Source organism: Lonchura striata, chromosome 2 (assembly GCF_046129695.1).
Source record: "Lonchura striata isolate bLonStr1 chromosome 2, bLonStr1.mat, whole genome shotgun sequence".
In the NCBI taxonomy this organism is placed as follows: domain Eukaryota; kingdom Metazoa; phylum Chordata; class Aves; order Passeriformes; family Estrildidae; genus Lonchura; species Lonchura striata.
Window position 1 is genome coordinate 49,649,096 of NC_134604.1, and position 24,674 is coordinate 49,673,769.

General features: G+C 38.8%; 1 protein-coding gene across 2 annotated transcripts in view; it reads left to right on the forward strand.

Moving 5' to 3' along the window:
* Window positions 1-24,674, forward strand: part of TBC1D4 (TBC1 domain family member 4) — a 97,447-nt gene that overhangs the window by 42,886 nt on the left and 29,887 nt on the right. For both annotated transcript variants that reach the window (XM_021548021.2, XM_021548023.2), the window contains exons 2-8: window positions 13,185-13,787; window positions 15,107-15,196; window positions 17,609-17,713; window positions 20,210-20,342; window positions 22,078-22,169; window positions 22,664-22,774; window positions 23,459-23,578. In XM_021548021.2, the coding sequence (XP_021403696.2) occupies window positions 13,185-13,787; window positions 15,107-15,196; window positions 17,609-17,713; window positions 20,210-20,342; window positions 22,078-22,169; window positions 22,664-22,774; window positions 23,459-23,578 (1,254 nt within the window). The remainder of the gene's footprint in view (window positions 1-13,184; window positions 13,788-15,106; window positions 15,197-17,608; window positions 17,714-20,209; window positions 20,343-22,077; window positions 22,170-22,663; window positions 22,775-23,458; window positions 23,579-24,674) is intronic.

The window sequence follows — 24,674 nt, forward strand, 5'->3', positions numbered from 1 at the left end:
CCCTTGAAGTTGAGATTTTTGTTGTTTCTCCTTGAAGTTTACCAGTATCTACTATATAGAAATGTATGGAATTTGTCATAGCTGAAACTGGAAGGCATGCTTGTGAATCCCACCAGAGAGAGACACGCCTTGTCTTCCAAGATTGGATGCTGAGATTCACAGAAGAGGTAGTTTAGAAATATGCTTAACTTTTATGATACAATGCTTCTTTGCTGGCTCTGCAAAACAAGTTTCAGGCTTGACTTCAGTGGGAACAGGACATTCAGACATGACCAAGAATAGATTCCTGACATAGATAATTCCCAGATCAACTAAGCTCCCCCAGGGGAGAGAGAGTTGATGAGCAGGAGGAATGAAGTTCGCTGTTTAGGGGATCTTTTTTCTGATTTCTGTTAATAGTTTGTGTGTTCACTGATAACTCTCATCAGCAAGCTGACTTCCAATTGCAGAGAGAAATCTTTCATAATATGAACTATTGGAAGTAAAAAATAAGCTGTAGAAGGACAAAGTTGTGGATGAACTGAGTTTTAATTTCCTCAGTCAAGAGGGGACTGTTGACTTCCATGAGAGAACAACTCACATACTGATTTCTGAAACTTTACGTTATTTGAAGGTGTATCTTGCTTTGATGGCAGCTGTGCATGACAAGCAATTCCTTAGGTGAAATTAGAAAGAAACTTGTAGTTAGCTGAAGTGAATGGGATTTACATTATCCTTTCAAATAACTTATTTAAATGTTATGAGAACACTGCTGTGTCAGTGACAAAATCACTCTTCCCTTCTCATCCCTCGCCCATCAGACCAGAAATAAGAGTTTCTATTTCCAGTCCAGACAGGAGCCACGTGATGGGATTTGCCATGTTACAGCTAAGTATATTTTTACCAAGCCCTAGACATCAGGACTATGCTGCCCTTCTCCTTTACAAGCAGGGAACAGGACTTACACAGGTATCCAGCTAAGATGTGTGGATAGCACTGGTGTGGGGGACTGCCCTGGCTAGGCACCAGACACCCACCAAAGCCTTGCTCTCACTCACCCTCAGCTAGGCAGGGGTGAGAAAATACAACAAAAGGCTTGTGGGTCCAGGTAAGGACAGGGAGAGATCACTCAATTACTCTCATGGGCAAAGCAGACTCAGCCTGAATTTAATTTATTACCAATCAAATCAGAGTAGGGTAATGAGAAAGAAAACCTAATCTTGAAAACACCTTCCATCCACCCCTCCCTTCTTCTCGAATTTAACTTTACTCCTAATTTTCTCTACTTCTTCCCCCTCAGCAGCTCAGGGGGACAGGGAATGGGGATTTATCATACATTATCTCTGCCACTCCTTCCTCCTCAGGAGCAGGACTCCTCATACTCTTTCCCTGCTCCAGTGTGGGGTCCCTCCCACAGGAGAAAGCTCTCTACCAATTTCTCCAATCTGGGTGTTTCCCACGGCTGCAGTTCTTCAAGAACAGAGTGCTCCAGCGTGGGCCACTCCCACAGGGTGTAGTCCTTCAGGAACAGGCTGTTCCAGCATGGGGCTCCTGCTGAAGTCCTGCCAGCAAACTGTCTTCACTGTTGACTTCTCTCTCTATGGGTCCAGAGCTCCCTGCCAGGAGCCTGCTCCAGCATGGGCCTCCCATGGAGTCACAGGCTCCTTTGATCTTCCACTGCTCCAGTGTAGCATCCTCTAAGGGCTGCAGGTGGATCTCTGCTCCAGAATGGATCGCCAGGGCTGCAGGGGCACAGCTGCCTTGCCATGGGCTGCAGGGGAATCTCAGCTCTGGCACCTGAGCACCTCCTCCTCTCCTCTTCACTGACCTTGGTGTCTGCAGGGCTGTTCCCCTCATGTGTTCTCATTTTGCTGTCCTAGCTGCATTGCACAGATTTTTTTCCTCTTCTCAAACAAATTATTCTGGAGGGGCTACCACCATCACTGCAATGCTGGATGGTGGGTCTGTCCTGGAGCTGGCTGGCACTGACTTTGTTGGACACTAGGAAAACTCTGGGAGCTAGTCATGGAAGTCACCCCTGCAGTCCCCTTTGCTTCCAAAACCTTGCCATGTAAACCCAGTAGAACTACTAAAATGAAGATGCTGATATGGAAGGTGAAGCAGTGTGGGCTTTGCTCTGCATTAATAATGAACTGAAATTCTATAACTACTGGGTTAATTTGTCACTGTGTTGCTAGGACTTCATAATGCCAATGCCACTCTTCCTGTGAATATTGTTATCAAAAAGTTAGCTGCAATTACTTAATGCAGCCTAGCTGTTCTTCTTAACCATGCGGTCTCAAGCCAATTGCAAAAATCCTACTGTTTATGCTGTCAGGCACTGATGTGCAGCTGCTGGTGCAGAAATACCTAGCATATACCAGGCACCATAAATTCAGAAGAAAAGTTTAGCAGTACTGAAATAAGTAGCATCTACCAGTAGCAATTAGTGAAGCAGTGCAAAAGTTGCTTTACCTGATGTATATGAAAATGTGCCTAAAAAATTATTAGAACTTCCCTGATGAGCTCAGAAACAACTCCTTCCCACCCATGTTGATTCTATATACCTGTTGTGCTTTCTTACTTATGCAGTGATTAAGTGCCTCTATGTTCCCTTTTCCCCTTCAGTTTTGTAGAACTCATAAGCAAAACAAAATGCTCTCAGAGACTTTTTTGAAATATATGTGATGGGTCCCATGGGTCTCTATCACACCCTTAGCTTACTTCATGTAAGTCACTATTGGTGCAAGAGTCTTGCCTTATAAAGCTGTTTCTCTGAAAGGTCCTTACTGTCTGTTTACTTTACTGACTCCTTTATATCAAAGCTTTCTGGGAAAGCATTTTCTTTTCTGTTCCCCTTGGGTCTTGTGAGTTGTTTTTGTTTTGTTTTGGTTTTTAGGTTTTTTTTAGTAGTAGTAGTAGTAGCAACTGTAAATCTTTAGCTCTTTTAGAATTTCTCTATGTCAAAATGTGAAAGGACCATGAATACATTTCACCTATTTCAGCTTATTATTAAATAGCTTTATTCAGCTACTTAATAGCTTTCAGCAATTAAATTTTAAATACTTGCCCATCCAGCTGTGTCTGTATGGATTTACATTTGAATACTATAACTACCTAATGATTTAATTCTCTTTACAGCTACCAACAAGCTGATGAAATCTTAATATTTTAACAGTTAGTGATTGACAAGATTAGATTAATGTGACTCCCAGTGATTCCCAGGGAATACTACTCTTAGTATTCACTATTTTGTCCTGTGCTAACTTTGCCTTCAGGTGCGGTATTCATTATTCCCCTGACTCCTTGGCAAATGGTGGTTCAAGACTTCGGTGCTGAAGGAAGTCTAGTTAGGTGGAAGTTCCCAGCACCTCACTTCAAAGCAGTTGGTAATTCAGTATCTGGATGAGTATGGCTTTGAAATCCTTCCTTGCTGTGTTTATGCTTAGGTTCTTTGGTGGTTGTTATCTGGGAAGAGTCAATTGTAACGCTGGTCGCTCAGGCATTTGATACTGTCACAAGACAGGGCAGTTGCTTTTGTGAACTGTGAGATTAGCAGACAAGCTAGAACGTGTACAGATGTGTATTTCCAAAGTACTAGAAAACTACTGAACATTACTTGGCAGGTATGGATGGCAAAGCTGTTGAAATGCTACTAGGTTGCAATCTGTTTTCTTTATATTCTGTCCACATTGTCTGATAAATCATGTGCATTTGTCTTTCACAGTTTTTTAGTGAATGTTCTTGTGACAAAAGGAGCCTAGAACCCAGTAGTAACACTTTTTGTCTCTGCCACAGTATATTACCTGCTGCTTGACACTGCTTTTGGTGTCCAAATTTCTGTAAGCATAACCTTTTTTAAAGAAAGTTTGTAGCCTGAAACTTCCCATTGTAGTTGAGAGTTTGTGGCAAAAATCAAATATAGAAAGAAGGAACCCCTTGGTTTCATGTAATTGAGGAATTTCTAGCCTCATTAAGGGAGCTAAAAGTTATTGCAGTACCTGACTTTTTGGACCAAGTATACCCACATCTGCTAGACTGAATAAAATCTAACTTTTTCCATCTCCCAGAACCAGCACTGAATTAAACCACTTACCATCTTCTTCTTCAGTGAGAGTAGAAGGAGGTGGTGTTATAGTGAACAAGTTATAAAAGTGGTGTCATGCATGAATATCATGGTAAGTTTTAACCAAATCTGGGATGATGCTCACTTTAGGGGTCTTCATGATCTGCCATGTAGGAGTCCTGAAATATTGATCTCTTGACTAGGGAAAAACAGACCAAAGTGTGTTCATTTCATAGTGAATCAACATGTTAGTTCATATTTTAAATTTAGAATCTTGAGAACTTCTATCTGAAACAACAGAATTTAAAAATTGCCACCTTCATAAACATGGTGCATGGTGTAGTCATTTCAGTATTGCCACTTTCAATCTGCTAAAATGAAGTTCATGATCTTCTGATCTGTATTGGAGAAGTAGATAGTGACCATAAATGGGCAAAATACTTCAATGAGTTCTCCAACTTTCCCTCCCACCCCCCCTCAAAAGGAAATGAATGCAGAGAATGCATTAATTGTTTGGGACTGTCCACGTGACAGCCTTATCTTCTCAGGCAAGCCCTTTTAAAAATAGGGTATGTGTTAAACATGATGGAGTTTAAAAACAACATCTTTAATAACCTCTTACTAGAATTGCCAAGTTAGCTTAAGCACAGTTTTCAGGGAAAATTCCTAGCTAATATATGAATTTGTACTATTATAGTTTGTAAGTACTTGTGTTAAAGAAGTTTAAGAAGAGCTGCTGTTCCAAGCAAGCTGTACTTTGCTAAGTCTTTCACTGGGAACTGTGTCCTAAACTTGGAAACAAACTTGCATATGCTCAAAGTATAAAACTGGTAGATTAATTGTTTTACTAATCTAGATATTCAAGAGCATAAGGATTGTCATGAGACCTCTTTACCATGGGTTGCAGAGTACTCAAACTGAGTGAATTTGAGCTGTATCTGAAAGGTGGATAAGCATTAAGTTGACTGGCCTAAACATAGGAGCAAAATGCTGAGTGCAAGAATCTTGCACTTCCTTGTGCTGTGCTGTCGCTGCCATCCCTGAAGATCTTGGATACACCGCTGTCTGTCGAGTGCTTGCATAAAGAAATGCACCTATTGTCTGCTCAGGCATCTAAACCATCTTGTAACTCTTAGATATTCTTTCCTGTTAAGAAACTTGATCCACCTTCTGTCATTATACTGCTTACTTAAATTTGGGCGTTTGGCGTAGAAGCACCTTGTGTGTGTGTGTGTGTGTAACACACAGAATGTGTTAGGTGATCCACAAGTTTCCAGCTGCAAATTGGATACTGTGATGGTTTGCTAAATGTATGCTGTGCAACTCTGGTGCTTTTTTTTGCTTGTCGATTGTATCAAAACTCATCAGTGTAAGTAATTCCTGAGTTGGTCTTGAATAAGAATTATTTTGAAAACTGTATTTTATTTTAACTTACCTATCTAAAAAAAGATCTCTCTTTAGGGTGGTGTAGCAGTAGTCTTCAGTTTTACCTTCGTCAAGAGTATGTGATCTGCACAATATGTAGCGTGAGGCTGAATGTCAGAATAAAATACATGCACTGCTCTGTAGCAGCGCTTTAGAAGCAAACCTAGCTAGGTCTTGACAGTCACTTGGGAAAAATATAGGCCAGGCAAATAGGAGGAAGGCTGTCTCCTGAAAGCAAAACTATTCTATGCAATCCTTTAATATTCCTCTATGCAATCAGCCCTTTAATGTGTTTTCTGATGCTTTAAGCTTTGGCTAAATTCATGAGCCTGTAGAGAAGAAATGTGAAAGCACTAGCTGCCAGGGATGGCAGTTAGCTTGAAGCTCCAAAAGCTGCTTTCATTGAAACTTTCTTTGCCAGTCCCTGTGTTCCAGCTTTCTGCTACTGGGCTTGTGTTGTGTTGGCCCAGACATGCAGCAGAATGAATTGGAGTTGATGGCAGATGCTTATTACTGCCTGCTGAGAACCTGACTTGGAATATTCTAAACTGTTATTTTTAGACTGTACAGTAAGTGCAGATGGATTATAGAAATGCTTAGTAATTTGGCTGTTATTAGTTTCTCTTTGAGACAGCATTTCTCTGGGCTGCAAACCCTCCTTATTTCTGTTAGAAAGAAGATACCAGTATTCCTTCAGCAGTAAGTCAGCTGAGAAGGGCAGATTCTTCTGTTCTAGTTCCTAAATACCTCTAGCATAAACAGAGTCAGCAAATTGCTTGTGTGACTGCGTAAATTGAATCACGCTGAGCTGGTCTTTTATCAGAAAGATGCATTTTAATGATGAAGACTGGTAAGTGGAGCACTTTCACCAGAGTGGAAAGCAGCAGAATGCAGTGGTTTAAGAAGTACAACAGGTCTAAATGATCAGCGCTGGATGGCAATAAAAACTCCTATCTGGATGGCAGTAAACACATTTATAGCAGTTAAAGGAAAACAGTTTTTTCCCTCTCCCACCCTTCTTTCTAGTTAAGAATAGTTACGGATATCTGCACTTTGGCTGGCATTTGGTTGTGGGTTTTTTTAAGATAAGAACTTTGCCTCCTTGTCAAATGCCTGGTACATAGCAGGATATGATATGCAGCTTGTTTTGTCTCTGTTGATGTTTCACTGCTGTGGCTGGATTCTCCTATCTTCTGGATATGCAAGTTAACACTAATTAAAAGGAGACTCATTCCAGTTGTTCCTAATTTTTTCTTACATTGTGTTGCTTTCTTATTGATAGTTATCAAACTCCCAGTAATTAGCAAAGCGCAGGGTGTTGATTTCAGAACAGCATCCTGTTTCTCTTTTGTTTGCTTTCAAGTGTACATAGCGTGATGATGAGTGGGGTGCATTATTCAAATCCAGCAGTGTGGATGCTTCCAGCCCCAAGTCAGGAAATGCTTGACTTGTGAAGAACAACGGCCGCTGCACGGATTTCTGGCTCTGCTGTGATATCATGAAACGAGCCTGAGGAAATACCGTGACAGCACTGCCAGCCCTTTGTGAGAGGGGGATCCTTTCTGCACTCTCTTATCCCAGGATCTGTTCTTGGTGTTCATGGCAGTAAGGTTTGGTGACAGCTCTGCTCGGACATGCCTCTGCTTCTGAGCTGGATCTCACACCAGAAGGTACTGACTGCTCCTGTCGTGTGTGCATGCAGCTCATTCATTTCCTGTCTCTTTGTACGGTGGAAGGGATCTACCGCTGCACTTTGTGTGGTGAGGGAGTGAGCAGAGTTGAGCTTTTTCCTTGTCTTGAAAGTAATTGTCTTGCTAGAAATGTTGTCATTAAGTAGCCACATTTGTTAGGCATGTTTGTTAGATTAGAACTTCACTGTCACACTTGTTTATAAGCCTTACAGTATGAAGAGTGGCTTTGCTTTCTTAATAAATTCCAGACTGAAATTTTCCATGTGGAAGCTAGACACAAATTAAGGAGGGCTGCAGCTACTCTGCACAGCAAAATTCTCTTCATCTGTGGAAATAATGGAGTCCCAGCCAGCAAATTTTGTTCTTCTTCGTAATATCCATAGCATTCAAGTTCTAAGTTTGGATTAAATTGAAAGCACTGCTCAGTAATTACTGAGGGACGCATTTGAAAGGTATCACTCCAGCAAAAAGGGAACATTAACCTTTGTTCACAGGAGGCTCTTGTAAATTCAAAGGGTTGGGGTTTTTTGTGGTTTTTTTTTTGGTTTTTTTTTTTTTTTTTAATGCTCCTACTTCTGTCACTGCTGTTCAAGAAAGCATGTGGTGTTACAATGGAGATGCTCTGCCCTTTCTAGGCTTATGACAAAATGTTCTACTGTTATGCTGCATCAGGCATGATTTAGTAGGCTCAACAGTCCCTCTGTTTTGCAACTTAAAGATATTGGTGATAAATACTCAACTGAAGTCCTGTTTTTGAGGTTTTAAGGGTTGCGGCAGTTGGAATTAATTTTAGCAAAACCTCAGCTACATGACATGAGGTGAATTTGGTGATTATTTTTCTGCACTACTCCCTTTGGTTTTAATCTACACTTTGGTCAGATGAAAGATCTTGCATTGCTTATATCAGTTAAAGTGATATTTCTTTCTAACATGACAATACTATTCTGTGCAGAACGCAGTGAAGTGTCTTGATGTATAGTAGAATATTTCTTGGCAGTACTAATCACATACCCTTTGTGCAGTGTGCTGCTAATGCATGAGGAAGGTGTTTGTTTCCTTTATGAATTAACACTGTTGCAGGCCTAGTCACAAGGGACAGAACTAGATCTAGCCCTTGAATTGCAGAGCAGGAATTAGCTCGGTGCTGCTACTTTATACTACAGTATCTGGCCAAATGGATGTTGTGCTGCAGTAGCTCAAAAGGTCTCTAACCAAGATCATAGGTGTGTGGTACAAATAGAAGAGACTGGGGATTACTGGCTAAAACTGGTGCTGTCATTAGTTTCAACTATCAAAACTCTACTGCCTGTGGTAAAGAAATTTTGTGTCAGTGTCATGCTTTACTTATTATGTTGCTTTTTCAGAGTAGAATCTACCTGTAGGAGATGCACAGCTTGGGCAGTGCCATCTGTTCTGTTCTGAGTACAGCTAACTTTTTCTTTTTGAATCGCCACGTATCAGATCTGGTGTGTTTGGGTGGAGACTAGTTCATACAATCTTAGGCTACTTGGATGTGAATAAAAATTTTGATTTAGGTTCCCAAGTGTGGGGTTTGTTTTTTTTTTCTTTTTCTGTAATTGCTCTTACTAGATCAGATATATTTCCCTGGAGGAAAATATTGCTTCTTCAGTGACATTACAGAGTACTTGTTACATTGCAGTCTAGTTTCATTGGTTTTGGTATTGGGGTTTGTTTTTTTGGTTTCTTTTTTCTCCACCAAGTTTTGTAGTGTTGTTCACACTGAAGAGCCAAAGTAGTATCACAGGTTTAGTTTTGCACTTTTGGTACCCACTGTCCATCCTTGTCTTACTGAGGGCATTGCAATTGGGGGTGTTGTTTGGAACAGGCCTGAGGAAGGATCTCTGCTCTTGAGTTCTCTTGGCTCTGTTCAGAGATCAAGGAGTTACTGTGAGCGCTGTTTCAAAGTCTTAAAGCACACATGCTGCTGTTTCTTCCTGACAGGTGTGGATGCTCTTGACATCCTAGAGGGGAAGAAAGCTCACCTGATGCTCTCAGATCCATTTTGTTTGGCTTCATGTTATTAATACCTGAGAAGGTTCAGTGTGCCTGTCACTGTTCAAGCATGAGGCTACTGCTGCTTTAGAGGAAGCTTTGTGTGCTGTTCTAGCGTATTTGAGTTGGTGTATTGGGGTGGGGGTAATTTCCTTGTTCTGATTCATGAAATAGTATTCTTCTACTCAGCAGTATAGGGAAACTTCATGAATAAAACCTATAATAATGCCCTGCATTATGTTTTTGCATTTGAGAACTGCTGTTCCAGCACTGCACCATCAGCTCCTAACTTTCTGCACTAAGTCCTGTGGAACTCCCTTTGGAACATAGTAATTTCCTTCTCTGTCCAACAATATTTAGAAAAAGATAATAGGCCCCTAGATCATAGGATTTGGGAGAGGCAAAGTCTGGGAGAATTAAGTCTTCTTGAATTGTCCCACCACAGGGTTTATTTGGGCTGGAAGTGTGCTTCTCTCACCCTGAGAATACAGTGTGTAGCCCTGTCTCATCCAGTCTTTCTTCTTGATGTAACTGTCTTCAAGGCTTGACAAAAAAAAAAAAATCTGAGTGTGTTAAATGGATCAGTTGCTTAAATACTTTAAGAATTTAATTTATTTATATTCAGGTGTATACTGAAAACCTATACAATAACCCATTTGACATTTTAATTTTGCTCTACTGTAACAGGTGGTAGTAGATGTCTAGGAAGATTGTCAATGGCCCTGTGGGTTTCAGGAGTAAGAATCCCATTTCTCCGCTCTGGCTGCTTAATTTAATGAGACTTCTGCAGGGAAATACTAGAACTTGGAAACACATTAGTAAGTTTTGACTGTTTCAGGAGTCTGTCTTCTTAATATTCCTAAACTGATTTTTAAGAGTAAAGAATTTTCATCCAGGTGATTCAGTATTTTAAAAGCTACATTCTGCTTATTATCTTACCTAACTTTGCCCTGCAATTTTGACGTAATAAACTAATATCCAAATCCAAAAAAAGTTACACAACTTGGATGGTGAAACTTATATGACTGGGGTTTCTTGATAAACAGAGGAGCAAAATGTCAAAACCCAATGATATATGTCAAAGTAAAAAGCCATACTAGGATGTGTGATTGATAATTATGTAACTTTTCCTGCATCTTACATTTCAGGAAGACACAGATGCAATATGTTGTTTAGACTCCACTTGATCCCACTTAGGGGTTTTGCGCTAAGTCAGATCTTTATTTATGAAAATACTGTACTCTGCTCAGGTACACCTCAGAAATAGCTCTTGGTTCTTGATAAGAGTGACTCTGGGAGTAGAGAGGGTCGGGTCTAACAGCACAGGCTGGCACATTGTCAGTCACTGAGTGCATCAGCAGCAGCACACAGTTACTCCTGTCACTAAAGACCAATAAAATTCATGTGCACAACTCATAGCCTGGCAATGTTAGTATCTGTCTTGAATGTTATCCTTGAAGGTGTTTTTTACACCGTGGTACTGAGAGCACCCATGAAACAACTAACAAGCATCTGGAACTGGTTCTGGGCTGTCTGACAAATATTAGTTATCAATTGTGACATCCCTGTATTGCATTACATTGTTTTTATTTTCATCTGTATATAAGAAAAGTATTAATATCTACAGAGATTAAGCAGGTCTCAAAATGTTCACTTTGATATTTTATTTTAGTTCTGTCTGTGGGTTGAAAAGAAGAAAAAAAGTGAATGCTGATGAGGGAGCGCCCAAAAAGATAACATAACCTGTAAAGAAATTTGCCTAAACAAAGCAGGGAATAAGGATTGTTTGGGCTGTATGAGCTGAAATCCCTGCTCTAGTGCTAGGATCCCTCTATACACAAGTGAAAATACTGTAGCAATTTACGTATTGCAAAAGCTTTCTGAGGAGTAGAGATACTGAAATAATAGTTGTGGCTTAAATACTTGTGTCTGAAGATCATACACAATCTGGAAAAGATTGAAATAAAAGTGATAAACTGCAGGATACTTAGGGTGGTGGGTTGTTCTGAGCAGAAGTGCAGTTACTTTAAAACCCTGCATTTGTGAGGGAGATCTGTGACAGAAGAGGGAATGGATGGGTATTACTGTTGGGGTGGAATTGGTAGTGTCTTATCTCCAGCCTGTTTGGACATTTGCAGGTGGGGGAGAGAGGGGGAAAGATCTGTTAGGAGGCTACTGAGTATTTTTAGGAAGACTTAGGTATACCAAATTTTTTTTTGTTTTAGAAGTGATGAGCAGGAGGCAAAACCAATTATTGGAGTTGAAGTGATGGTACACTTCTAAAAAACATTAAATTGCTGATTAAACAGCTGACAGTGGTTACTCTAGTTGATTGTGTGTAAAATGTATGCATTTTGAATAGAATTATCATTTGTCACTGTACTTGAAATAGAAATATATGTGAATTGCCCTGTAACAGCTTCTGGATTCTAAAAAGGGAAATTTTAATAAAAAGGTAGCTAGTTTGTGAATTTTTGTTAAAATAGAGAACTAAGGAATTTAAACTCTAGAGCTTCTTTAAGCACAATCCATAGAGAGAATAAGAGACCAATCAGTGGAAAAAGAGCTGTATCTTGGCAAGTGCAAGGTGAGCATTTTGCATGTCCAGCTGAACTGCCATGGCTAGGAGGAAGTGTACCTTGGGTGATGGTAAAACAGCCCGGTAGTGAAAATGAGGGAAGAACAGTTCCACTCTTGTATCTGTGTCAGTTCTAGATGTAGCTTTTAGCCCCACTGAAAACTGAGATGATGGTGACGTTTAAAGGGATAGAAGCCAAAGGGTCAGCAGACCTCAGGGTAATTGAACTTCATTTTGCAATAAATGAACTGGAAGCAGATTTGAGTTGAATGCCCAAGGGATGAGGAGTGTGTAATGGGAGATGGGGATTAAGATGAGGTAATTTTCCACTCTGACTTCCAGAAGTGCTGGTAGATGAGATTGCTGCCTCAGTAGCAAGCTTCAGCTGGTATCGTGTGACTGAAAGAAAGAGACGCTGTAGAAAGTGTGGATTATTTAAGGTGTGACTTTGAAGTTACCTTATTTTAATAGAAAAATTATTTGAAAAATATCAAATATTGTAATGGGAAGCTGTATAGAATATAAAAACTGTTGATTGGTTGTACTTAATTAGTTGAATGTTGAGAACTGATTTCTCTTGCAAAGAAAATTGGATTGATATTCTCTTTTTATCTCATTGTCATAGTAACTTCCCCAGTGCATGTAGTGTGATGTCATTCATTATACTTCTAGAGAAAATGGGATATGTGGGAAAGAGGGTATGGTTCAGAAGAGTAGGTACTGTCAAAAGAGCAACTATTGCCACTCTGATCTGAAGTTGGTAGAGTTGGGGAAGTCCTTGTTTTCTTTTGTGAAGCCAAAATGAAAAATGAGCTCACATATTAAATATGTTGGTACTGAAAGCAGACTCCTGCCAGTATTATAGTTGATAATAAGTGAGACCTAATTCAGTTGTACATGGTGCTTCAGTAAAATGTCCATGTTCTTGCTACCTCTATTCCAAAAGTGTCATTTGAAATTGATGGGGATCGCTGGTATCCTTTCCACAAAACCATTCCTGAAAGTTTTAAGAATAGAATATGTCTCTCTGCAGAATGAAAACAAAGGAACAGTGATGGCCCTTTACAGAACACAGCAGTAAAACGTGCCAGTGTGGGCAGAGGACAATGGGAAAGAGAAGGTAGTCTCAGTAAAAACAAACAAACAAAAGAGATGTGAACATTTGCCAGTCGACCTTCTGGCAATTTTAAACCTTATGTACTGGAAGATGTTCCAGGAAAAAAATTAGTAATTATTTGCTCTGCTTCCACTACATAAATTATCCATACAGAATTTAGACTTTACTGATTTTATATTCTCTGCCAAGAAGCTTGTGGCACTCTGCTGGAGAAATAGCTTGTGTAAATACTTACCTTAACAAATGCTTGATGCATCACTGTCTCTGCTGTGTCATTTGTGGTTACTAAAATGGCCTTTCACACTGTCCCCTTAGGTTCCTGATGTCATCAGCAGCATAAGACAAGTCTCTAAAGCAGCACTGAAAGAAGATGCCAAACCAAGTAAGGATAGTGAAGATGCCTTCTATGACTCTCAAAAATTTGAGGTCTTGTACTGTGGGAAGGTGACAGTGGCTCACAAGAAAGCTCCCTCCACGCTAATTGATGACTGCATAGAGAAATTCAGCCTTCATGAGCGCCAGCGCCTGAAACTGTTAAACGAGCAGCGGAATAATGAGTCGAGCTTGGACTTGCCCCTGTGTGAAGAAAATGTGCCAGCTTCTCCTCTGGACAGCCCTTTTGAGGAGCTGGATAGCCCAAACAGCACCTCAGGGCGTGCTGCAATGTTTACAATTGGCAGCCAGACCAACTTGACCAACCTGGCCAACACCCGTGGCTGCTTTCCAGAGAGGATTTTAGAGGACTCTGGCTTTGATGAGCAGCAGGAGTTTCGCTCCCGGTGCAGCAGTGTCACTGCAGTGATGCAGAGAAGGGTTCATGACACAAGCCTGAAAATACAGTCCCGCAGAAGGCACGCGAGCGCTCCCAGTCACGTTCAGCCCTCTGATTCTGAGAAGAACAGGACAATGTTGTTCCAGGTGTGTTCTAGGGCAAGCAATTTCCTGGTGGTTTTGTACCGTATCTTCTTCCCCTGTGCACTTTGAGACGTTTTTCAATGCAAGTAATGTGGATCCAGTATGGCTTCATGATTTGTCATAAATACTTTTATATTTGTTCATAAATGGCTGGAACATGAGTAGATGAACTTTCACCTCAGCTCATGAGCTCAGGCAAATTTTAAGAAAAAATAATTGTTTATGGAGTAATTACTTAAAGGAGCAGAGCTTTTAGTGAAATAAGTATTTTATATATTGTCTGTGTTGGTGATATTTAGAACCTAGCTGAAAAACATACTATTCTTTCAAAAAGAAAATCGATGAAGACTACCATGCAAAGAAAAACTCCTTTTTTTGTGCACTTAAAACCAAAAAAACTTCACTTGAGGCTTCCATAGCCTTGTGTTTGAGCCAGTCTCTTTTTGATAATTTGTATTAATGACCTCTCTTTACCAGATGAGTATTCAAACATCTTTGCACTGAAGGCTTCTTCTTTCAGGCTACAGTGGTTATTTCTTCTCATGCCTGAAGTGCATTTCACATCTTTGGAACTTGTTTTGAAAAAATAGAAGGACGCATAAAGGAGGTGACCCATAAAAGGAAAAATCTTTGTACCTTAAAATAACAGTGGGCTAAATGTCTGGATTTTGTATTTCCATTTGTTTTAAGGATCATTCTAGTTTTTATTCTCTTGGGAAAATGATATCTGAAGTGAGAATGCATTGCCCTTCAGAAAGTCACAGCTTATCACTAGTAATGAACAAGATTTAGCTGAAAAAATCTGAGGTCTGTAGAATAAATTCCATGGACTTGAGAAGCAGTTTGGGAAAGCTGAAAGGTAGCTTGCTGCAGAAGCTACTCTTTCTTATTTGGAATAACTACAGACCAAAAAGTATTATCTTAATTTCTCAGCTAATCTATGGCATAATTTAAAACCCAAAAATTCCCTTTTTTCAGCTTTTAATTTAGTCACATTGTTTCCTAAAGGTTTTAGTATTGTCTGTCACTCATGATCTTTGGACTAAAATAACTTGAAGAAAGAAGGTGGGGGAGGGGAAGAAAAACTGTGGTTTTTCCAAGTAGTTTTTGTTATTCAGCTGAGTGTATTGTTCTTGCTGAAATATTCTTACTCAACACGGGCAGAATTACAGCACCCTGGCACCCTTGTTCTTGCTGAGTAAGCTGTTGTGCCAAAAGGTACTCTATGTGAGCAAGAAAGGGCAGGATTCTGACATTTTTGTTGGTGTAAATGCTGTACCCCCAAGACATGCATAAATTAGATGTATTTTTCTCTCCCTTAGGTTGGAAGATTTGAAGTTAACCTCATCAGTCCAGATACCAAATCTGTTGTGTTTGAAAAGAATTTTAAAGATATCTCCTCTTGTTCTCAGGTAAGCATTAATAAAAAGCAATATGTAGATCATCAGAAGAAAAAGATTTTATTAGTTCTTCAGCTGTATTGCCTTGCTGGTCTATAGGCAGGAGAAAAAAATAAATGTGCAATTCTTTTTCCAGAAAATTCCAGAAAATATCAGTGCAAAATAACTAGTCTGAGCTGTGTAATAGCAGCAACTTCAATCAATCATCAGGAAACAAAGTATAAACTATTTCTGCTTTGGAAGAGTATTAAGTATGTTTTTGGAAGCAGTTTAATCTCCATTTACGATGCTCTGAGTGTACTGGTTTTGAGCAGATAAGCTCCTAAAAGCCTTCAGAATGAAAGGAGGAGAGCATCAAATCAACCTTTTGGAATAACAGCAGTTCACCTGCATAATTTCTTCTGGAGGATATGGTATAGGTGTACCTAGTGATGTACAGTAATAAATAATTATTTATTGTAAAGTTAAATATCGAGGCTAAGATGTTCACCTTTCCATCTTGCTCTTGTTCAGCACCAGTTGCTACAGACACTTTTTGACTTTGCATTCTTGAATAACTCAAAGAGGCAGTCACAAAACTTTTGGGATTTTTTTTTTTAAATATGAAACAATTACTTTAGAGAAGTCAAGGGGGTTCTGAGTTCAATAGAAATAAAAAAATACTAATTTGTTCAAGACTAAGCATTGGTTGCATAAACCTCATCAGTACTTCCTTTTAGAACTTGGGGCTAGCTCCAGGGCTTCTCTGTTACAGATTTATAGGGCAGTGATTTACTATGTATTGTGGCACTGTGACTTAGGAATATTTGTCTTTCCAAGCTTTACAAACAATGAAAAGGAGATGTCATTGCCAGTTTGCATTCTGGACTCTCTTAGTCTGGTCTATAAAGGTATTTTTTATCCTATAGCTTAAGGATGGTTGAACAGGTGGATTTGTGTAATTATCCACACTCCTTATAATTGTAAAGCAGCAGACATAATTGATGATAAAGCTCTGTGTGTGCAGTCTAAACTCAGATATCAAATAGCTTTAGAAGTTTTCTTGTTGGAGCCTTCCCCTTGAGGGAACCCAGAACAACAGAAAACTTGGCCCTTTTGTCATGACCTCTTAAAGCCACCTTCTTAAAGAAATGTGATGGAAATACTGTTGATTTAGGAACATACTGTCCTATTTGTGCTTCAGTAGGGCAAATGTCACATCTGTCTCAACCCCTCAGATGTTCTTCTGTGGAGACTGAGATGTCACGACAGCAGTAGACTTGTTCAGGCACTGTCAGTAAGGAGGGAACTGGCATCTCACCAAACCACCTTTAATAATTATGTTTTATTGCAAAACAGAGCTCAGCACTTCACTGTTCTATAGATCAACATGTGTATATGTCTGACCTTTATTACTTTATGGTTTTGAAGACTTCATATGTCACAAGAAAATGAAGTCAGGATTAGTGGACTACTGCTCAGTTAATGCCATTTGTGTCATCTTAGCAACCTCTGCACCTTTTAAGTGGCACAGAAGTGACTTCTGGAATTTTGTTTTTAAAAACAACAGTGTGTAGTGACAATATGTTCAGTCTGTCACGTACTGCATTTCCAATTTTGTCTAGAGTGTTCTCTGAAGTAACAGGCAAGTTGCTTTGCCTCCTCCTCTCTTTTATGATATAGGTGTTTTCTTTGGAGATGGATCCAAGCAGCCGTGTTCTGATTTTTGTTGTATTTGAACTTGAGGGACTAGGTTTTCATTTGGAGAAAATCTACTATTACCATACTCAGATGATAAAAACATTGGCAAAAGCTTTAACAATAGTGAGTCATGTTCCATGAATTGAGACTGGGAATATAGTGCTTCTTAGGAAGCAGCTGTCTTTGATCTTCTCAGTGCTGTTTTTAGCAAGGCAGTGTTCCCTGTCAAGCTGTTATACAAAGATCTTGGAAAAAAGTGACAGTAGTAATGTGTAGTAAGTCTTGAAACTTCTGGTATGTAATTCAGTCTCAAAGACTTTATTTCAGAATTTAGTTGTAATTCTGTAGGTTGCCACTCATTCCCCCCCACTTTTTTTCCTTTTGTGTGTGTAGTCCTAACACAGAAAAACAAGAGTCTGATACTTCTCCAATCCTGTGTTTTAGTATGTCTTATAAAATCAAATTTTCACTGTGGAGGCAATTCCAAATACAACCCAGCAGTCTTTAGTTGGCCCTGAAAATTCTGTTTTGCTGATGGAATAAATTCTGGTCCAGATTTATTGCTGTATTTTGTTTTGATTATATAAATATCTTTATATAACTTAAATACAAAAAACAATTTAAGAATCATTATACTACTGGTAAAATAGAACATTAGGGATATGCATTTATAGTTATTCAAATTTTTGGAAACTATACCTGTTTATAAAATAGTCCACTAATGCTCCTTTAAAATTCTTCTAGGGTATAAAACACATTGATCACTTTGGTTTTATTTGCCGAGAATCTGTGGAAGCTGGGTTAAGCCAGTATGTTTGCTATGTGTTCCAGTGTGCAAGTGAGTCTCTGGTGAGTATTTATGCATGATCCTCACTGTTTCATCAGAGCATTTCCAAGGCATTTCCTGAGCAATAGGAGTCTGTTATTCTGCTGTGTCAGCTGAGCCCCAGTGCTCACATCTGCTCAGGTGCAAGATGTCAGCTGTGCCTATGCAAATTTGCAATAGGAAGTGTGGACATTCTGTTCATATACAGCCATATCCTGCTACTCTGCTGATGCAAGTATCAGTAACAAATAGATGTATCCGTATGGGTGTGTGACTGTAAGCATATTTGGGCCCTGTATTTGATTGTAACTCTTCCAATTCTAACTGTTGAGAGACTTGGTTCCCCATTAAAAGTGTAAAGACGTATTGAATCAGTAGCAAAGCTGATGATAAAACCCAGACATACCCTTCAGGGTAGGATTTAAACTACTGGCTGATCTTGCATGTGTCTTTAAGTCTACATCTGGCTTTAGCTTTTTCCCTGTAGTCTGTTTTGTTCCTCAGGAGAAGATAATAGCAGCATCTGATCACAAAAGAAGAAAATCATAGTATTTGTGGATGTATATAACTAAAAAAAAGTACATTGAACATAGTATAAAGTATGTATCAATTAACTGAAGTTCCAGATATCGCTGACTTTACTGATAACAGGTAGCTTAATAGTGTGAGATGCATACAGGAAATAATTTTGACTACTCCATTTTTATTTTAAAACTTTGGCCCTTTAAAACTAGTTGTTTCCTGTTCTGAAACATGTTTGTTTGATGACGCTGGTGACAGCTACTAACTCTTTCTCATGTAAACTATAAAATCACTTTTCTATCTAGCTGAAAATGTAATTTGTTAATCCATTGACTAGCTTGAGAGTGAATAGATTCACATCACTAGAACTTCAAACAGCTAACAGCACTAGATGTACCATGGCAGCTGAGGCTGCGTTTTTGTCAAAATGGGAGCGGCTATGAAATCAGCTTTATCATTGTAATAACAGAAAATGTTACATCTGACCTATTGATAAATCTGACCATGCATAATTCAAAGGCTTAAGTGGTGTATAAAACCCCCATTTTTTTGTGAACCTCTTTGCTTATTATTTACTGTTGTGTGGGCATGACCACACTGCAATATGAAATAAACATTCCTGAGCTACTTTCAGATGCAGTCACTCGGATCCTGGTGGCAGTTTGACTCTGGCAGTGCAGAGCTTTCCAGATCCTCTGCTGTCAGGCAGGCTGTGTTGGGAGGCTTGTGTATATTTGTTCTTATATTGTGTTATAGTTCTTATGATTTTAGGGTAGTCATAATCCATATGCTTAGCACTGTTCTGTGGATCTTGCATTGGAGAAGGATTGTAGCCAACTTAAAAAACTTACCAGTTCATATTGTAAGATGGACATTCACTGTTCAATGTCCTGCTTTATTACTAAGAACAGAAAGCACCCAAAAATTATTGGTAATGCTTAAAACTGAGAGGTTTAAAGCAAACAAAACAAACCTACACATACTGGGACATGAACTAGTTCAAATTTCTACATTCAGGTTCCTTTTCTACCTTTTTTTTCCTTTTTCCCCCCAAGTGACAGACCCTCAAAAGTCTGTATGTTTTTAATATTAAACTGCATGGTTTTGTCTCAAATAGTCCAGCTTTCTTCTTCCTGCTTATAAAACAAGCAGAGTGAGGACCTGATTCTGAAGCAGAATATTGATTTAGTTCCTAAAATTTCTCTTTCCTTGCTAATGCTGAGACTGAGCAAACAGCTGTTAATACGCACTGTATTCCCCTGAAGTACAGAGAGGGGAGCTCCAAGTGTTTTGCATGCCAGGTCTGGGAGCATGTTTGAATGAATGTGGAGAAATGCTGTGAGCTCAGCCTTTGTTAGATACAAGCTGATCTTTTCTAGTGCTGGTGAGTGGGAACGTAGCACTGCTGTGTTGGTGGTAGTGGCAGAGGGAGGATCAGGGCAGCCTGCAGGGCAGGCCAGCAGAACTTAAGGCTGTGTAGTGATTGTGATGAAGCTGGTAGGCAGTCTGGTATCCAGCAGAAATGTGAACTGCTGTGGGAAGCTCGTGTCTGGCTATGGGGATGGGTCTATGGGGGTTGCTGCTAAAATGGTTTTATGGTGGGACAACAGATCTTAAGAGGGAACACATGCAGTTTATATGTGCATGGAGAGACTCAAAACTAAAGAAATTAATGTTCTCTATTTAACCAGCATATATTCAAGCCAAAAAATCTCACTTGTAGTTTCCTAAAATAGTGGGTGCTTTCCCAGTAAGCTTGAATAGCTGTAGTTAGACATCAAAATTACACTGTCTGGCAGATCTTAAAGATGGTGATTATCTACAGAAAGCTGGGAATTCAACCTTGATCTCTTTAGAAAATAACAAATGGGTTTATATGGTTTTGTCTCTTTTCCTTTAATTGTAAAGCACCTGTCTGAGATGTGATTTATAAATCTAATTTTGTGTATATGGCATGTATTTTTGTTTATATACTCTTTTCCCTCCTTCCCATATAGGTTGATGAGGTAATGCTGACACTGAAGCAAGCCTTCAGCACTGCTGCAGCCCTGCAAAATGCCAAGACGCAGATCAAACTCTGTGAGGCCTGTCCTATGCATTCATTGCACAAACTTTGTGAAAGAATTGAAGGTAGCAACTGAGTTTATCTTCTAATTCTGGTTTGGTGTTTTTTCTGGAGGAATAACTAAGACAATGTAAGAGCAGAGGGAAAAGTATCCCAGTATGCAATTCTTACTGTTACTTAGCATTCTCTGTATTTAGGGGGGTGTTAGCAGTAATGATACTGCAACAAAGTATAATGTAGCTTCTGTTATAAATACATTCTCTTTCATTATCATACCTTTCTTAAGCAGACCCACAAAACCCACCAGTTGACCTTCCACTTGTTTGTTGTTTTTTTTTTCTCAAGTTGCATACTTTCAAAATGATTCATAAAAAGACAGTCGTGATCAAGAAGGATCTTTCTTTCCTGTGTGTACCTCCTTTCCTGTGTGGGGTTATTTTTTCCTTCTTTGTGTTTATTCCCTCACACACTTCAAGATCTATTTATATTATAGGAAAATAAATTATTAAGTTAGGAGATTAATATCTTACCAAGAAAATTAACAACACCCTGCCTTCAGATATTAGTAGACAAACTTTTGTAGTGTCTCTGGAAGTGAAATATACCAGAACATATGTAAAAAGTCTTACAAGATAGAATTTTTAAAAAAAGTTAGGATCCTGTTTTTATAGCCACTCTGCTATGTGTCCTTGCAAAGCATTGTATTCAAAACCAAAAAGCCAGTATGTTACAAAAAGCAAATAGTCTTGTGTTTTCTGGTGTGGTTATGGTGGTGCTCAATATTTACAGTTCTCCCATTCATTGAAAGTCGCTGTTGCCACTTGCTTCCCTCTGGTGGATGAAAAGCCAAGTGTAAAAATTTAGTGGGGTGAAATTTTGCTAGGCTGTGACTTACAGTTTCTATGTTTAACAAAAGGTATTCAGAAGTGGTAAGCCTAAACTGGGAAAGTTTTTTGTAGATTATAAACTATAGAGGCCACTGTATAAGGCATTATAAGTAATTTGAAAAGTACCCAGTATCAAAATAAAATCTCTCTTAGGGCAACAACTAGAGTACTGTAGTAGTAGGTTCATAAACTTTCTACTTAGTGACTGAAAAACTTATTTTAGTGTCCCCTTGTTTAATCCATCTGCTTTGAGTCTAGAAGTTTAGCAAAATCAAACCTAAAGCTGCATGATTTTGAAAAAATATTTTATTTGTTCTGATTGCAATTTTCTATGTATGATATCAACCTTAGATGGAAAAATCTTCATCTGGTTCAAGGGGCTTGTTTTCACTCACATTTTTTGTCACTTCCTAGAATTACCTCTGTGACAATATGTGCACTTTATGGACTAGCAGAAATTCAATCATTTATCCTTCATTTTTTTCTCTTATTCTTAATGTTTCAGTTAAAAGCATCTGAAAACTTCCAAGTATCCTATGTATTGATTATCTCACCCATTATAACCTTGATCTGTTCCTTTCCTCCTCTCCTCCCATATGGTTGTCAGGCTTCCACCTGCCAGTGATCTCTTGGCATTAGGACAGAAGCCACTGGTGGGGTAGGGAGCATGACCTTTACACGGGAGCCAGCCACTTAACTGCTGCTGGTTATGCTTTTGCTCCTGCTAAAGAAAGGAGACAAAGACATGTGGTTTAGCAAAACCTCAATTATATTATATCATGTATACGTTGGATATACAACTGTCATAACTTGTATAAACTCAAAGGCAGGTTTATATCTTCTACTGTCATTTTGGTCAAAAACTGTTTAGAGAATTCATTTGAGAATCTTTAATGGTCCATTCTTTTCCTAGGACTCTATCCACCAAGAGCCAAACTTGTAATTCAGAGACATCTGTCATCGCTAACTGACAATGAACAAGCAGACATTTTTGAACGTGTTCAGGTAATATTTTAGAAGCTGTTCTTCCTAATTTGAAAAAGAACATGATAAAATGAACTAGATATTTTTGGAACAGGTCCGGCATTTTCAGAATTTGTCTTTTCTGACTTACTTTGGCACAATATTCTAGTGCTCTAGTGGTTGAAGTATACAATGATTTGGGCTTCCAAAGGCTGTGCTCTTCTCTGTATTCCTGAAGAACAGAGTGGCTTGGTTTCCTAATGCCACTTAGAAGGCTGTATAGTAACAGTCTTGGAAAACAAAATGTATGAGCATAAGGCTCCCTTCTCTCTACAGCCTGCAACTTTTTTCAGTTTTTGTTTTATCTTGCTCAGGAGTGTGAAGGCACACAGACAGGATTGCAATTCCACATAATAACAGTGCGCTCTGGTGTTTGGTGTATCAGTATATTAATTTCAAGGAATACCTACATAGGAAGGAAAAATAAGCAAATCATGCGTTGAAAGACAAACTCCTTGTTTTGCTGTTACTGACAGAAAATGAAGCCTGACAATGACCAGGAAGAAAATGAACTTGTGATCTTACATCTCCGTCAGCTCTGTGAGACTAAGCAGAAAACGCATATCCACATTGGTGAAGCACCATCGGTAAAGCTTGGGTTTATTTTTTAATATTATTTATTATAACTTTAATTTATTATTCCTCTTCCCCTTCTCAGACTATTAATATGCTGATTTAATTACTTGTAGAACCACTGCTAGATTTCTTCAGGAGGACCTGAAACTGTGTATTGTAATTAAGAAAGGACTGTGCAGGAATAGAAATCTGGTTTAATTTTTAGTGGCTTGCCTGGGTTTTATAAGTTGAGGGTACACAACAGGAAGAAAGACAACCAATTTATTTTATGACTGTATTTTCTTATAGTGTGAGGATAACTTCTTTTTCTCTCCCCTCATACCCAAGGAATAACATCTAGGAAGAATAAGAATGAAGAGAGCATCGGTTTTAGTTTAAACTCTGAACTTATCTTGCAAAGGATATGGGCAACAGTATTGTTAAATTTATATGCTTTTACAATATAATCTTTGGGATGGAATGTGCCTTTAACTGTGGATTTGTTTGTTTGTTTATGAGACTGTTTTGTTTTTTTGTTGTTTTCTTTTTTTTCTTTTTTATAGAAGGAGGGTAGTATGTTTGTGGTGATTTTTTTAATAAGGCCAAGGGTATTTTGTTTCTTATGTAACCTGGTTCAGCTCTAGTCTTTGGAAATAGTCTTCACAATTAAAAAAAGAGTTGCCAAAGCTGAATGGTATCCTTGCTAATTTCAACAGGTCGTTTCTAACAGTGCAATTCCAGAAAGCACCACCAGTGGTGGCCGGTTTAAACTTGACATTCTGAAAAACAAGGCAAAGAAATCCTTGACTAGCTCTCTGGAAAATATCTTCTCGAGGGTAAGTTTAACCACTCATTATCATCAGCTGTCCCAGATATCCTTGACAGTAAAGACCTATAAGATTTTTCTTTTTGTCCTCAATATGATAAATGCTTAATGAAGCAATATCCCTTTTGTGAAATCAGAGAGTTACAGCTGGGTTGATTGTGATTTAACTGTATTAGAAAGTTTACTTTAAGGCCACAAATATTGAGGGGAAAAAAAGACAAATTTCCGAATAATGAACATTCATTGTAGGTGGCAAGCAAACTAGCTGAGTGTTGTTGCATGTGTTCCTTCAGAATAGAATTCAATTAGGAAGGTGGCATGATCCCATAAAGAGATGTTATTTGTTTTGCAAAGTGTGAATAAATGTGTGTGCATATATATGGGAAATCTCTCTAGTCTGAGAAGTAGTACCTTCCAGCTCATTGCTCACATTGCTCACGTTAGGCACTAAGAATCTTTAGAAACTAGTAACAAAGTTCCTTTTGCAGGAGAAAAAAAAAAAACCAATAGTCTTAAAACGTGAGTTGATCTTCATTTTAATATTCCTAGCCAGGTATGATGTGAAATTACAGATAATCAGCGAGACTTTCTTACATTAAGTAGTCTTTTGGTAAAGAAGTCTGAAAGGCAAGCTTTGCTTAGTATCCTCTGCTCAGATAGGTGAGTCAGAGAAGAGGCATATAGAGAAGTACCTGAAAAAGGCTGTGTGCCTGTGTGTCATTACAGAGGAAATGTGATGAGCTGAGTACAGGATAATTTGGACCAATGACATTAAGTTCCTTTTACTTGTAACTTCAAAAGCACTAAATTCCACTTGTCCTGCAGTTTACATGTATATGTCCTAAAGTAACCTACAAATGTAGGATCTGTAAAAGAAACAAAATACTCTTAGCCAGAGAGAATCCTTAGTACTTACAGGTAGGTGTCAATTTGATCTGGAACTGAAACTAGAATTAAACTCTCCTGGTCAAATTTGACTTCTCTTGTGTAGCAGATTTTACAGACTAGGGACTTGGTCTGAATGTGGAGAGAAAGAAAGAGGGAGTGACTGTATGTAAAAAGAGAGCAAAAGAGTGATGGCAGGTTGTAGCAGTTTGGAATATCAG